At 37.2% G+C, this 16,867-nt stretch overlaps 2 protein-coding genes across 3 annotated transcripts in view; both read left to right on the top strand.

The window, feature by feature from the left end:
- Positions 1 to 16,867, top strand: part of LOC110543889 (uncharacterized) — a 288,801-nt gene that overhangs the window by 190,979 nt on the left and 80,955 nt on the right. The window contains 1 exon segment of the mRNA XM_060375459.1: positions 1,286 to 1,357. Within this exon segment, the coding sequence (XP_060231442.1) occupies positions 1,286 to 1,357 (72 nt within the window).
- LOC110544136 (ubiquitin-conjugating enzyme E2 D4-like) lies at positions 9,869 to 10,315 on the top strand. Of its 2 annotated transcripts, XM_060374870.1 has the most exons (2): positions 9,872 to 10,015; positions 10,070 to 10,315. In XM_060374870.1, exons 1-2 carry the CDS (start codon positions 9,872 to 9,874, stop codon positions 10,313 to 10,315), a joined length of 390 nt encoding a protein of 129 aa, XP_060230853.1. The 2 variants fall into 2 exon arrangements, with proteins under 2 accessions (XP_021485916.1, XP_060230853.1); XM_021630241.1 differs by having other exon boundaries at positions 9,869 to 10,315.

Raw genomic sequence — 16,867 nt, 5'->3', positions numbered from 1 at the left:
CTGACAAGACATAGATCAAAAGAAAGAACATAGTCACATTTATTTGTTTTTACATATCAACAAAAATACCTATTGAAATTTAAAAGAACTGTCTGAAAGGAACTTCATTATTCTATAAAATCATAAAATCTGATTAATAACTCAGTTATTTTAAATCATCCTAGTTTACCAGTTTGCTTAAAAACAATCGTGCTTCAGGGGTTTTTTCTGAGACTGTTTCTCCAACCAAAGACCATGCATGGATATAACCTAGAACCCCTGCCGGGATGTAGCCCATGGCAGCTCAGTATCCAAATGGGTTCCCTAGTCAGGGAAACAGGGACTGTCTCTGACATGAACTCAGTGGCTGGCTCTTTGATCTCCTCCCAACCCCCGAGGGAGGAGCAGCCTTGTTAAGCCACAGAGGAGGACATTGCAGCCAGTCCTAAAGAGACCTGATAAGCTAGGAACAGATGAAAGGAGAAGAGGACCTCCCCCATCAGTAGACTTAGAGAGAGGCAGGGAGGAGATGAGGGGAGGAGGATGGGATTGGGAAGGAATGAGGGAGGGGGCTACCGCTGGGATACAAAGTGAATAAAATGTAACTTATATAAAAAGTAAAAATTTAATTTTAAAAAAACAGTAGTGCTCTAAATCTTCTAAGAAACAAAATATTATCAGAGTGCTTGATTAAAAAAATGGGGGCTGGAGAGATGGCTCAGTGGTTAAAAGCACTGTCGGTTCTTCCAAAGGACCCAGGTTCAATTCCCAGCACCCACATGGCAGCTCACAACTGTCTGTACCTCCAGTTCCAGGTGATCTGACACCCTCACACCAATGCACATAAAATAAAGTTAAATAAAAAAAAATGATGTCCCCCCTTAAGTTTCTGTTATTAACATAATACTTTTAGCAAATTATTTAACATTTAAGACTTCATTTTACTTAAATATATATATTACAACCTTTCTAAAGCTGTGACCCATTAATACAGTGTTTCATGTTGTGGTGACTCCCAACCATAAAATTATCTTTGTTTCTATTTCATAACTATAATTTTGCTAATGTTTTGAATCATAATGTACATATTTGTGTTTTCTAATAGTCGTAGGCAACCACTATGAAAGGGTCATTTGACCTGCCCTGCCAAAGTGTTCACAACCGCAGGTTGAAAAACACTGTATTAGATATTTTGCCAGATGTCAGATTCAATCCTTTCATATTCTTACAGTATTAAATGTTTTAAAGGTTGTTAGAAAGAGAAATTAATTATTTGGTTTTCGCTTTCTTTTTTTTTTTACCATAGTGCTTTCCAAGCCACCCATGCAATGATCAAGAATTTCTACTTTGCTCATACATGCTTGAATGAGATGAATTAGTAAGTAGTTTATGTTCATTTATTCGCTTAATGGATATTGAACAAAACTTATGTTACAGTTGTGTCCTTCAATTATAGAAAATAATGGCATTTTAAAAATTAAAAAATATTTCATTTTCATCCTAATGTTATTTAGTGTATTAGAAGGCCAGGGTATCAATATGTGGAAAATAATGAGGCAAGATTATACTTACATGAAAAGTACACTCATACATTCAAGTTTTATAGACCATCAAGTAAATAACTTTATTTGAAGAGGCAAAGAAACAAAAGCATTTTGTTTAAAAGCATTTCAGAGATAGGTGGATCATTCAGAGAAGAAATTGGGGGAAAGGACTAAAGGGCTTACAGTGAGATAGGTAAAAAGACTTACTTGGACTATAATGGTAGAAATGAAATGGAAAACCAGCAGATATATTCAAAATATATTTAGAACATAAAGCAACTCAGTTTTGTATGGGAAGTGAAGGTGTAGAAAGTGTCAAGGATGACTACTAGGCTTCTGACATAAAAACCAAGAGAGGCTCTTGTCCTGTTCCCTGTCTTCTCCCACTTCCAATATCTATCCTGTTTGCCCTTCTGAATGAGGATTAAGTCTCTTCCCTAGGTTCTTCCTTGCTGTTTAGCTTCTTTAGGACTATAGATTTTAGTATGTTTATCCTATCTTATATGGCTAATATCTGCTTTTAAGTGACTATATACCATGTGTGTCTTTCTGCTTCTGAGATACTTCACTCGGGATGATCTTTTCTAGTTCCACCCATTTGCCTGCAAATTTCATGATTTCCTTGTTTTTCATTGCTGGGTAATATTCCATTGTGTATCGCACTTTCTGTATTCATTCCTTGGTTGAGGGAAATCTAGGTTGTTTCTAGATTCAGATGCTGAGACTCATAGCCAAACTTTGGGCTGGGTGCAGAGAATCTTATGAAAGAATAGGAAGATAGAAAGACCTGGAAGGTTCAGGAGCTCCACAAGGAGACCCACAGAGCCAAAAATCTGGCGCCAGGTGTAGCCTGCAGAGATAAAAGCTCCAATCAAGGACCATGCATGGAGAGGACCTATAACCCTGCTCAGATGTAGCCCATAGGTAGCTCAGTCTCCAAGTTGGTTCCCTAAGGGGAACAGGAGCTGTCTCTGACATGGACTCAGTGGTCTGTTCTTTGATCATCTTTCCCTGAGGAAGCAGCTTTGCCATGCCACAGAGGAAAAGGATGCAGCCAGTCTTAGTGAGACCTGGTAGGCTAGGGTCAGATAGTATGGGAAGAGGATCTCCCCTGTCAGTGCACTAAGGGAGGGACATAGAGAGAGAAGAGGGAGGGAGGTGGAACTGGGAGGAGATGAGGGAGAGGTTATAGCCAAGATACAAAGTGAATAAATTAAAGTAAATAAATAAATAGAAAAAAAATAAATTAAAAGACACACACCTCAAAAACGATTTAACTGGAGATATAATTTGTGAATCATCTACAGTGAAAATGATATTTGAAGCCATAGGCATAGGTGAGAACAATCTGGACAATGGCTCTCAAGGTCAAAATAAACTGTAGATCTTATTAAAATACATGTTTCTGGGGCCCATATCTAACACATACAACTCACTAACAAGCCTCGGGTGATGATGAGGATTTTGATGATTCTAGGGCTCTGAGAAACACTGGCCTAGAAAAGAGGCATAAGAACAATAAAAGTGAGATGAGAGCTATGTACAATTAAATATTTAATAGCTGAGTATAACCTATGTAATATAAATTTCAAAAATACAGGCATTATTGCAATTATTCTAAACACAATTGTTTTATATACTCCTGAGATTCTGTAGCAGTGACAGTACTGTGCCCTTAAGGAAGAAAAGAATGTTATGCTTTCTAACAGAGGGCTTTTTGCAACTACAATTTATTTGCATTTATGATGTTGCCCCCAAAAATTATATGTAAATATCTGTAGATATAAGCATAAGTGCTCATTTCCCACATCTGAAAATTATCTAAAAATGTGCTTAAATTTAAAAACCAAATAATTTTAATCAAAGCTGTATAATATCTATCTTACTGTGTTTTCTTAGTGTAAAGCTAAAAGCCAAAATGCCTGTGGATTTCTTATATAATATTTTCATTCAGCATTCATCAATAATCACAATGTTTTACTGACATTTACACATACAGAACAAATAAGAGATTCTATGTACTGTTGTTTTGTGCTTTTGAAAATCTTTGGAGAATGGTTGACACTAGCTGCCTTTATTGAAGTGGATATTTGGCTGCATCTTGAAGGCTAACTTTGTTTTGTATAGTAAAGAAATATGTATCACGTGTTTTCTTTTACATTAATTTACTAGAGTTTTGAAAGAATTCACAATACAACTGACAAATAATTTATTTATCTTCATCATTCTGTTATCCATACACTGACTATAGCTCTGTGCCACAAAGTAATTGAAAGTTTATTATTCTTTCAAGTATATCACCTCTAATTTTTTATATGTTAAACACCATGTCTATAGAAGTAGGTGGATGCAATTTTACATTGTAACAAAGAAATATTCCATATAAATAAAATATGATTTGCCAAATTTAAGAAAGCTTTTTGGTATTTTAAACTAAGTACTACAAATTCTAAAGTGAGTTAACTAACAGTAACAATGAACATTTTTCTATAACAGGTTCTTATATTCATGTTTAATTAAAATTAAATTAAATTACCCTTAATTTCAAAGAGAATATTACTTACATTTGTATTCGACATGCTGGAAGGAAATGTTGTTCTTCCCTTAGTGAGTTTATTATATCCCACTCTCAATTTTAATTATGTTGAATTTTAATACTGGCAGATTGCTACCGACTATAATTTATGCCTCAGAGACCCAAGCACAACATTTTTATTATCTGGAGAAAAAATAACCCCTTTCTTAACAACACTTAACTAATAACTTGTTATAAGAAGAAAATAAAATTCTGACAATTATCAGAGAGGCTATGTGAATTTTCCCAGAATAAGGCATACTAATTAGAATAGCTAGAAGCCTCTTGGAAAAGCGCCAAAAAATGTATTGAAACAATAAGTGCATTTTACGCTGTCAAGACAGAAAGTAAGAGAAGATTGACATTTGGAAGAAAATAGGGAATAAAAATCAGTGTTTAAGCATAATCATGCCTGTTGCCCTCTTGTCTTCATGAGGAAGATATGGTGCTCCAAAAGAGTTAAATCCATTAGATACTTCTTAAATAACATTTTAAAAAAAGAATTAAAAATGTGTGATTAGAAACAAAATGACTAACAGAAATAAGTCTGAGACATCTGGCTGCCTTAAATAACATCAAAACAATTCAACTGTTTTAAAGAAAAAGTGTTTTAACCGTGACAATTAACATGTGACTCATTCTCCTTACCTTTTAATGCTCAAGTGCAGCCCAAGTGAATGTATTCTATAGCATTCTTTCCATAACAATTATTTTTTCTAATCAAAGAAATGCTAAAATACTCTGATAAATCTTGGTTGGTTATAATTAATATATTCAGATTATTATATCATAATGTGCAACAAAAGCCCAGAAATCTTCACATTTTTTCAGAAATTTTATATAATGTAAAAATTTAACAAGTATCATTTATTGAGAAAGAATTAAAGTCATTCCATCATTATTTTCATTAACATTATTTATCATCATTTCTCTGAAAAAACATAGGTTTTTTATTTATTTGATATTATTTATATGATATTATTTAAGAAGTAAAAGAAAGGAAGCACAAAATTATTTCCATTAAAATAAATGTTTGTCTACATTGAAATATAACTGATTTCAAACATACACATGGAAAGTGAAAATCAAAACACTGAAAGTACCACCTTTAATTCATCCTATCTCATCTGCTATCTGAAGTTTAGCAGGGTGACTTCTGGATATTACTTGGATGGGAAACATTGAAAAAACTGACTCATGCTACAAGGTTTTTCCCACTTTTCTTAGTGAAAGGGATGATGTACTTTGAAAACCGAAATAATTACTTAGTGAAGAGATTGTGACTAAAATGTTATCTAAATGAATATGATTTCTCTGATCTAACTTGTGATATAACACTTAATATAAAAAAACTTGTAATGTAAATTTGATTTTTTATTAATGTGAAATCATATTTTGGGTAATAGTAGACACACTGATTAAAAGAGTAACCTACATTAATCTAATTTTGTCTACCTACTAACTTCTAATTTTATATATATAATTTATATGAGAAAAATATTTGGAATGGTGTATTAACACAAACCCAACACTTCTGTTGAGGCAGTAAGATCTCAAGGGAAGCCTTAGCTACATAGTGAGATCTTGTGTTAAAATAATTATTTTAAAAATTAATAATAGTATATAAAATAAATATACATTTATTTTGTTGTGATAAAAAAGTGCAGGACTGAAAACTATCATAAGGTCTTTCAAAGTGATAGAAATAGTTATCAATTTCAAATATAAGGTTATAATATTAATACATGTTATACAATTGCAATGGTAACCAGAAGGAAAACATCTATAGGACATATGCCAAAGGAAAAAAAGGAATGTCACTGAATATTACTAAAGCAAAGTAAATGAAATTCAAAGGAAAGCAGGAAAACAAGAACAAGATTTGGAGAATAAAACTAACAAATGTCAATAATAAGTCCTTCAACACCAGTAATTACATTTAAATTGAATAAATTCCATAGTCAAAGGAAGATTTTATGAATTTATTTTTTAAACAACATATTTAAACCATATTATATCGGTGCACATGGAAAGATACAGATGGATAGAAAATGAAAGAGTGTAAAACATTTCCCTTGAAAATTGAAACTAGAGGCATCTTTAGGAGAACTCCAAGATGGCAGCGAACAGTGCGCATTGTTTCTAAAGGGCAGAAGATCCCAACATCCAAAACTGGTGAGTGGATGGGGGCTGAAGCTAGAGCATCAACTTTGAGGCTTCCCAGGCTAGAGGGGACAACCCTTGAGCTCAGACAGATTGGATCCAGGCCCCCATGGACATCTCCAGGGTTTGAGAGTGGCAAACTGTCAAACCTCTGCACTTCAGCTGCACCTTCTCTGGTTCCTACAGCAGCGGCAGGGAGTGCATAACCCCAGGTACAGGACCTCCTTACTCTAATGGGCAAACAGGAGACCCAAATCAGAGAGTAGAAAACTGTGGGCTCTCTGAGCTTGCCTCATACACCTGGGAATGAATTCCTGGGTCCTCTGCACTTCCCACATACTCCTGAAAGTGAGTGCTTCTGCCAGAGAGTGCATAAAGAGCCCCATATCATATGCACTACTTAGAGGGGTACCTCTACTCTAACAACTAGACATTGGACCCTTCCCACCAACACCACCACCACCCTGCTGTGGGCAACATAGCCATCTCTGGGCCAGCATTCTCAACCCCTGTTCTACAAAGGCTATTGACCAAGAGATGGCTAGAGGCAGGCATAAGAACACATCAAACAAAAATCAGGACATCATGGCTTTACCAGCAAACCCAAAAATCAATGCATGTGCTAATTCATCGGAAACACAGGAAAATTATCTCAAATCTATGCTTATCCAGTTATTAGAGGCACATAAAGAGGAAATGAACAAATCTCACAAAGAAATACAGGCAAATATAGCCACACAAAAAGAGGCACATAAAGAGGAAACTAATTTAAAAACTAGATGCCATCATGGAAAGAAAGGCATCCATATTCAAGCAGATGAAGGAAATAGTGCAAGACATAAAATCAGAATTAGAATCAATAAAGAAAGTACAAACAGAGAAAACTCTGGAGAAATTAAAAACAAGGAAATCATGAAATTTGCAGGCAAATGGTGGGGTCTAAAAAAGATCATCCTGAGTGAGGTATCCCAGAAGCAAAAACACACACGGTATATACTCACTTATAAGTGGATATTAGACATATAATATAGGATAAACATACTAAAATCTGTACACCTAAAGAAGCTAAGCAAGAAACAGGACCCTGGGTAAGATGATCAATCCTCACTCAGAAAAGCAAGCTGAATAAACATTAGAAGGAGAAAACAGGAAACAGGACAGGAGCCTAACATAGAAGGCCTCTGAAATACTCTACCCTGCATGGTATCAAAGCAGATGGCTCATAACCAAACTTAGGGCAGAGTGCAGGGTATCTTATGAAAGAAGGGGGAGATAGTAAGACCTAGAGAGGACAGGAGTTCCACAAGGAGAACAAAAGAACCAAAATATCTGGGCACAGCGGTCTTTTCTGAGACTGAAACTCCAACCAAGGTCCATTCATGAATATAACCTACAACCCCTGCTCAGATGTAGCCCATGGCAGCTCAGTGTCCAAGTGTGTACCCTAGTAAGGGGAACAGGGACTGTCTCTGACATTAATTCAGTGTCTGACTCTTTGATCACTTCCCCCTTGGGGAAGCAGCCTTGCCAGGCCACAGAGGAATACAATGCAGCCATTCCTGATGAGACCTGATAAGTTAGAGTCAGTTGGAAGGGGAGGAGGACCTCCCCTCTCAGTGGACTTGGAGAGAGGTATGGGAGGAAATAAGGGAGGGAGGGCAGGATTAGGAGGGAATAAGGGAGGGGGCTACAGCTGGGATCCAAAGTGAATAAATCGTAACTAATATTAAAAAAATAAAAATAAAAATAAAAATTTTATATATATATATATGTATGTATGTATATAATTAGAGCCAGATGACACATGATTCTATTCTAACTAAAGTCAGCCACATTGAGGATGAAATATTGTTCAATATAGAAATGTATATTCCATAGGACATGATGATAAATGGACCTGAAAAACATGATTGCATTTTCTCCATTAGAGAGCTCAAATAAAATTGTTGGTCCTAGTATCATTTCCAATTAAAAAAAAACATTAGAATTGATGTCTTTTAATATTTTGATAAATTTTTCAATCTCATCCTCATCATAAAAAAGAAAACTCTGGAAGCTTCAAAAACTTGAAATGTTGTATATACTTCCTACCTAAGACACTACTGACCTTTAAATTTCAATATTTAAAAAATAATATGAACACCTCATTTAGAAGCACAGAAACTACGTTCACAGACCATATAACAAAAAATTTGGAAATTTTCCTTTCAGTGAGGATATTTTTATCTTAACAGTAGAAGACCCATTCTGAGATTCATATCCTCTCCTTTGTAAAGTATTATCAAAATAGTGCTCTCCCAACTTAGTGTGGATAGATATGTTAGATGAATAGTTCTACAAAAAGATATTTTCATAACAAAAGGATATCCCATATAAGTGGAACTGTGACCTGATGTGTATAATATAACTTAGCAAAAAATAGAAATTATTTTATTAAATTACTGTGCTTTAGTTCACCAAAATGAATTGATAACCTAACACAGAAACATATTTTATGGTAATTATTTGGCATTACATTTTTACACATATAATCAATAGCCATATTTGAAATCCTCAGGAAAGAAATATTGTATTATGTGGGTATGTTTGTATTGGAAGAGTCATTCCAAACAAACATAATTGTTTCTATAAAGAACAACTAAAACCCATATATATAAGATAGAAATAATGGTTCACCTATTTTCTTTTATTCTTTATTCTATCACCATCCTGTTCTGTGGTGCTTGGTTAGTTAAATATTTGAATGGCTAAATATTTGAATTTGAAATATTTAGGATAACTATACCAGAACTTTACCAAGATATATAAATATTCACCTTTCTAAGTTATTTAAATTAGAGAGTGTCCGTAAGAAATACATATAGAAGTAAGGGTCTATGAAACTTAAACATATAATGTTGAAAGAGATTATGATAAAGGCATTCTAATAGAGAAATCATTGATCTTATTTATTCTGGTAACTTGGTGAAGGAGTGAATTTGCCAAGCCAAAATAAGCACTGGGCAAAGTCTACACCCAACGGTGCCTTCTGCAGTTTTCCACTGTTCTAATATTCAATACCTACACACATGTTAACCCTGACACTGATCCCACATTTCCCTCACTGCTATGGTACATGCAGTGTTCCAGGTATCATGTTGTCATTGCATCCTTAGTGATCTCACAATAGGCCCCTGCCAGTTGCTCAGGCACTGGAGATGGACATCAGGGTCAAGAGCCAGTAGCGGGCTGCCCGGAGCAGGAGCTCTGGCCTCTCCGGGCAGAGGAATCTCGTAGCAGTTGTGCGGCCGTCAGGCATCACTGCCTCCATACAGCAACAGCTGATTCTCTAGCTTCCGAAAGCACATCAACCAAAGTCCCAAGACACAGGGATCGTGCAGTCCTTCAGGTACAGTTGTGAAGCCGTTGCCCCTATCTTCTTGGCCCTCTCTACTGCTATCGACTGCCCTGAACAACAACTTGAGAACAGAGCCCAGCCTCACGCTAACACAACACTTGCTCCAACCACCTGCCACTACGGTTCTCATAGCTATCTGGGCCTTAGTATCACCAAAACCATCTACTACTTGCTAGGCCCAGTACAAAGAATTGTCCTTCACATCTTGGGACCATGGCTCTAAAGCGTATCCAAAAGGAGCTCCTGGACCTGACTCATGACCCTCCAGCCCAGTGCTCTGCAGGCCCAGTGGGGGAAGATCTGTTTCACTGGCAAGCGACCATAATGGGGCCTGATGATAGCCCCTACCAAGGAGGGGTCTTTTTACTGGCCATACATTTTCCATCAGATTACCCATTCAAACCACCAAAGATTGCATTCACCACACGAATTTACCATCCAAATATCAACCGGAAGGGAAGCATCTGTCTTGATATCCTGAGATCTGAGTGGTCACCAGCACTGACAATTGCTAAAGTTCTCCTATCTATCTGCTCCCTATTGTGCGATCCAAACCCAGACGACCCACTGGTTCCTGAAATTGCAAGAGTCTACCGCAAGGACAAGAAAAAGTATGATAGACTGGCTCGAGAGTGGACTGAGAAATTTGCTATGTGATTTCAACATGTAATCCCATGGCTGTAGCAATAAAAGCAATGCTGGTGGTCCAGTTATTTTTGTTTTGTTTCTTTTTTCCTTCTTAATTTCTTTTTGTTTTAAGACAGGGTTTCTCTGTGTAGCCTTGGTTATCCTGGACTCATTTTGTAGACCAGGCTGCCCTTGAACTTACAAAGATCTACCTGCCTCTGCTTTCCAGAGTGCTGGGATTACAGGTATTTGCCATCATGCCTGGCTGAAACTGTCCTCATTCTTTAAGCAATTATTGCATGTCTTTCAAACAGGCTAAAGTGGAAAGGGAGAAACAATGGCATATAGAGAAAAGTGGTGGGTGGTGGAGGGAGGGGATATGAAAAGGAGTTGTTAGATGATAGAGAGCAGGAGAGGTGAGACAGGGAAAGAGTGCTGTGGGGAAAAACTTCCAATATGTGATTTGGTTTGTATTTAACTAAATGATTTCCTTGTTGATTCAGGGTTGGAAAACATAGGAAGAACAAGATGATTGCTTTAGATAACAAAATAAATTCAACCAACCAGTGGGGGAAACATTGTGAGCCAGAAGATCATAATGTAGCTCATACTGGCTTTGCTCTCAAGAGATAGCTATCCATGCTCACTAGAATAACCCATTTTATGTCTTAGCCTCCCACTTCTGAGATTAGAGGCATGCACCACAGTGTCAAGACCTACTAGGAAGATATCTAAAGATTTTTAAGAACCATTTCAATAGCACATTTGGTTGTCATTTTTTCTTTTTTGAAATTGCTAGCATAATTTAATTCCCTTCTATTGGCAAAGAATGATCACAGATAGGACACAGAATTAAAATGGAATTAGATATTACCAAATGATTGCAGATATATTAGCTTTAAAATATCTCAAATACAATTCTATAAATATTTTATACAAGTAATCTATTTATATGAATTTAAAATATTCTAACAGGTTTTTAAAATATTTTTATTCTTTTTTATAATTTTTATTTTTTGTATTAATCACAGGTTATTTATTTTGTATCCTAGCCGTAGCCCCTCCTTCATTCCCTCCCAATCTCACCCTCCCTCCCTCATCTCCTTCCTGCCCCTTTCCAAGTCCACTGATAGGGAGGGACCTCCTCCCCATTCATCTGATCCTGTTTTATCAGGTATCTTCAGGACTGGCTGCAAAGTCCTCCTCTGTGGCCTAACAGGACTGCTCCTCCCATGGGGGTGGGGAGGCCAAAGAGGCAGCCATTTGAGTTCCTGTTAGAAATATTCCTTGTTCCTCTTACTATGGGAAACCAATTGGTTACTGAGCTACCACGGGCTACATCCAAGCAGAGGTTCTAGGTTATATCCATACATGGTCCTTGGTTGGAGAAACGGTCTCATAAAAGACCACCGTGCCCAGATATATTTGGTCCTTGCAGAGCTTCCTGTCCTCTCCAGGTCATACTAACTCCCCTTTCTTTCATATGATTCCCTGCACTCTGTCGAAGGTTTGGTTATGAGTCTTAGCATGTGCTTTGATACACTGCTAGGTAGAGTCTTTCAGAGGCCCACTGTGGTAGGCTCCTGTCCTGTTACTCGTGTTCTCCTAATTCCAATGTCCATATCATTTGTCTTTCTAAATGAAGATTGATCATCTTACCCCAGGTCATGTTTCTTATTTATCTTCTTTAGGCGTACAGATTTTAGTATGTTTACCTATCTTATAGGTCTAGTACCCACTTATAAGTGAGTATATTTTAAAATGTATACATCATCTACCAGAATCACCAAAAAAGAAAATTTCATCAATAAAGCTGCTGTGAACATAGTTGAGTGAATGTCTTGTTGTATGGTTGAGCATCTTTTGGATATAAGCCCAGGGGTGGTATAGCCAGAACTTGAGGTAGCACTATTCCTAATTTTCTGAGAAAGTGCTAGATTGATTTCCAAAGTGGTTATACAAGTTTATATTCCCACCAGCAATGGAGGAGGGTTCCTCTTTCTCCACATCCTTTCCAGCATGCATCATCCCTTGAGTTTTTGATCTTACCCATTCTGGTGGGTATGAGGTTGAATCTCAGGTCATTTTGATTTGCATTTCCCAGATGACTAAGGATGTTGACATTCATTAAGTGTTTCTCTGCCATTTGATATACCTCTGTTTAGAATTCTGTTTAACTCTGTACACCTAATTATTAATTAGATTACTTGGTTTGTTGTTATGTAACTTCTTGAGTTCTTTGCATATTCTGGATATTAGTGCTCTGTCAGATGTAGGGTTGGTGAAGATCGTCTCCCAGTCTGTAGATGCTCAACCATACAACAAGGACATTTGCTCAACTCTGTTCATAGCAACTTTAATCATACTCCCCAGAATCTAGAAACAATCTAGGTGTCGCTCAACTGAAGAAAGGATACAGGAATTGTGGTACATTTACAAAATGGAATACTATTCAGCAATTAAAAAGAAGGAAATCATGAAATTGATAGGTAAATGGAAGGAACTAGAAAAAATCATTCTGAGTGAGGTAACCCAGAAGCAGAGAGATACATATGGTATATACTCACTTATAAGTGGATATTAGTCATATAATATAGGATAAACATACTAAAATCTTTAGTCCTAAAAATGCTAAACAATGAGGACCTTAGGGAAGAGACTTAATCCTCATTCAGAAGGAAAAACAGGATAGACATTGGAAGTAGGAGAAGACAGGGAACAGGACAGGGGACTTCTACAGTGGGACTCTGAAAGATCCTATACATCATGGTATCAAAGCAGATGTTGATGTGGATAGCTAAACTTTAGGCAAAGTACAGGAAATCTTGTGGAAGAAGGGGGAGAGAGAAAGACCTGGACAGTACAGGAGCTGTACAAGGAGACATAGACAAACTGTCTGGGCTCAGAGGGTCCTGCAGAGACTGCTGAATCAACCAAGGACCATGCAAGGAGAGAACATAGACCCCTAGATATAGCTCATGGACGTCTCAACCTCCATATAGATTTCCCAGTAAGAGTAGCAGGGGCTGTCTTTGACATGGACTCAGTGGCCAGCTCTTTTATCACCTCCCCTTTGGTAGAACAGCCTTGCCAGGCCACAGCAGAAGATGATGCAGCCAGTCCTAATGAAACCTGATAGGTTATAGTCAGATAGTATGGAAGGAGGACCTCCCCTATCAGTATACTAGGAGAGGAACATGGGGGAAGAGAGGGAGAGAGAGTGGGACAAGAGGAGGTGAGGAGGGGTCTATAGCCAGGATACAGGGTAATAAATTGTAATAACAATAATGAATAAAAGAATAAAAAAGAAATTTTCAAATATACATACAATATATTTTTATTATATCTACCACCAGTACTTCCCTCCATTTCTATGAGGACTACTCCAACATGTCTTTCTCCCAACTTCATGTTGTTTCTTTTTTGTAACATACTGAATCCAATTAATACTGCACATAAGCACATGGGTATGGGACTATTCAGTGGAGCATGGGTAACATTTCAGAGGTCACAGCCAAAAAAAAAAAAATTATACCCTTAGTATTAAAAGTCTCCTAATGATTCCTCCTCTCCAATCCTTGTTGGAATTTTGACAACAAAATTGGGTGTGTCTGAGGCAGGCAGTCACAGCTACTGTGAGTTCTCATGTATGCCATGGCCTTGTCATGTTGAAAATTTAGAAAATGTCTTTTCCATTCTCCATTTTATATATTCTGCCTCTTTTCTAAGAGACTCCCTGAGCTTTGGCTGAGAGGATATTGAGATAGATGATCCAGCTTTGGATGAACATTCTCTGTCATATAGTCTCAGCATTTTTATCAGTCATGAATCATTGCATAAACCTCTACCAACTACAAAAATAAAAAAAAGAAAATAAAAAAAGGAATTTCTGTGAAAAGTTGAGAGCAGCACAAGTTTATGGGCATAAACATATATTTCTTTTTTTATTTTTTAATTTTTCATTTTTATATCATTACAGTTTCTTCACTTTGTATCCCAACTATAGCCCCTTCCTTCATTAACTCTTAATCCCACCCTCCCTTCTTCATCAACTCCCATACCCCTCTACAAGTCTACTGATAGGAGTGGCTCTCGTCCCCTTCAATCTGAACCTAGCCTATCAGGTCTCATCATGACTGGCTGCACTGTCTTCTTCTGTGGCATGGTAAAGCTATTCCCCCCTTAGGGGGAGGTGATCAAAGAGCCAGCCACTGAGTTCATGTCAGAGACAGTCCCTGTTCCCCTTACTAAGGTACCCACATGGATACTGAGCTGCCATAGGCTACATCTGGGCTGGGGTTCTAGGTTATATCCATGCATGGTCCTTGGTTGGAGTAACAGTCTCAGAAAATACCAGTGGGCCCAGATTTCTTGGTTCTGCAGCTCTGCTTGTGGAGGCCTGTCCATTTCAGGTCTTTCTATCTCCCCCTTCTTTTATTAGATTCCCTGCACTCTGCACAAAGTTTGGCTATGAGCCACAGCAACTACTTTGATAACTTTCAGGGTGGAGTCTTTCAGAGGCCCTATGTGGTAGGCTCCTGTTTTGTTTCTTGTTTATTCCCTTTTCAACTATCTATACAGTTTGCCTTTCTGAGTGAGGATCGATCATCTTACCTAGGGTCCTTCTTCTTGCTTAGCTTCTTTAGGTGTACAGATTTTAGTATGTCTATATGATATTATATATCTAATATCCACATATCAGTGAGTATATACCATGTGTGTCTTTATGATTTTGGGATACCACACTCAGAGTGATTTTTCCTAGATCACACCATTTCCCTGTAAATGTCATGATTTCCTTGTTTTTAATTGCTCAGTAATATTCCATTGCATAAAATGTACCACAATTTCTGTATCCATTCCTGTGCTGAGGGACATCTGGGTTGTTTCCAGGTTCTGACTATTACAAATAAAGCTGCTATGAACATGGTTGAGCAAATGCCCTTGTGGTGTACTTGAGCATATTTTGGGGATATGCCTAGGAGTGGTATAGCTAGATCTTGAGGAAGCAATAACGCTAACTGTCTGAGAAAGTGCCAGATTGATTTCCAAAGTGCTTGTACATGTTTACATTCCCACCAGCAGTCGACGAGGTTCCCCTTTCTCCACAACCTCTCCAGCATGTGTTGTCACTTGAGTTTTTGATCTCAGCCATTCTTATGGGTATAAGGTGAAATCTCAGGGTCATTTTGATTTGCATTTCCCTGATGACTAAGGACATTGGGCATTTCTTTAAGTGTTTCTCTGCTATTCCATGTTCCTTTATTGAGAATTCTCTGTTTAGCTCTGTACCCCTTTTATTATTTGGATTACTTGATTTGTTGCTTTTATCTTCTTCAGGTCTTTATATGTTCTGAATATTAGTCCTCTGTCAGATATAGGATTGATGAAAATTCTTTTCCAGTCTGTAAGCTGTCGTTTTGTTCTGACAACAGTGTCCTTGGCTTTATAGAAGCTGTTCAGTTTCAAGAGGAATCATTGATAATTGCTCTTAGAGCCTGAGCTGTTGGTGTTCTATTCAGAAAGCTGTCTCGTGTGCCAGTGAGTTCAAGGCTCTTCCCCACTTTCTTCTAATATTTTTAGTGTGTCTGGTTTTATGTTGAGGTCTTTGATCCACTTAAAGTTTAGTTTTGTGCAGAGTACTAAATATGTCTCCATTTGCATTTTTCTGCACACTTAGAAACCAGCACCATTTGTTGAAGATACTGTCTTTTTTCCATTGTATGGTTTTGGCTTCTTTGTCAAAAATCAAGTACCCATATTTGTGTGTGTTTATTTCTGAGTCTTCTATTCGATTCCATTGATCCACCATTCTGTTTCTGTGCCAGTACCATGCAGTTTTTATCACAATTGCTCTGTAGTACAGCTTGAGATCAGGGTTGGAGATACCTCCAGACCATCTGTTGTTATACATGATTGTTTTGGCAATTTTGGGTTTTTTGTTTTTTCATATGAAGTTGAGAAGTGTTCTTTCAAGTTCTGTAAAGAATTGTGTTGGTATTTTAATGGGAATTGCATTGAAAATGTAGATTGATTTTGCAAGGATGGATATGTTCACTGTTTATCCTACCAATCCGTGATAATGGGAGATCTTTCCATCTTCTGATATCTTCTTCAGTTTCTTTCTTAAGAAACTTGAAGGTTTTTTGTTTGTTTGTTTTTTTGTTGTTTTTTTGTTTTTTGTTTTTTGTTTTTTTGTTTTTTTTGTTTTCAAACAGTTCTTTCACTTGCTTGGTTAGAGTCACGCCAAGGTACTTTGTTTTTTGTGGCTATTGTGAGTGGTGTAGTTTCCCTAATTTCTTTTTCAGCCCTTTCATCTTTCGTATTCAGGAGGGCTACTGATTTTTTGAGTTAATTTTGTATACAGCCACTTTGCTGAAGGTGGTTATGCGCTGAAGGAATTCTTTAGTAGAATTTTCAGGGTCACTCATTTAAACTATCATATCATCTGCAAACAATGATACTTTGGCATCTTCCTCTACGATTTGTATCCACTTGATCTCTTTCTCCGCAGGGCAGGAAGACCCTTACTTGGGGTAGCCTCTTCTGTTGTCTCAGACATGGAGCATAGAGGCTCCTGTT

The sequence above is a fragment of the Meriones unguiculatus genome, chromosome X, assembly GCF_030254825.1.
Source record: "Meriones unguiculatus strain TT.TT164.6M chromosome X, Bangor_MerUng_6.1, whole genome shotgun sequence".
Taxonomy (NCBI): Eukaryota; Metazoa; Chordata; class Mammalia; order Rodentia; family Muridae; genus Meriones; species Meriones unguiculatus.
The sequence above is the reverse complement of the archived record's forward strand: the minus strand, read 5'-3'. Positions and strand labels throughout refer to the sequence as shown.

Excerpts from the sequence above, each read along its gene's own strand:
- LOC110544136 (XM_021630241.1), top strand. The coding sequence starts at position 9,872 with ATGGCTCTAAAGCGTATCCAAAAGGAGCTCCTGGACCTGACTCATGAC.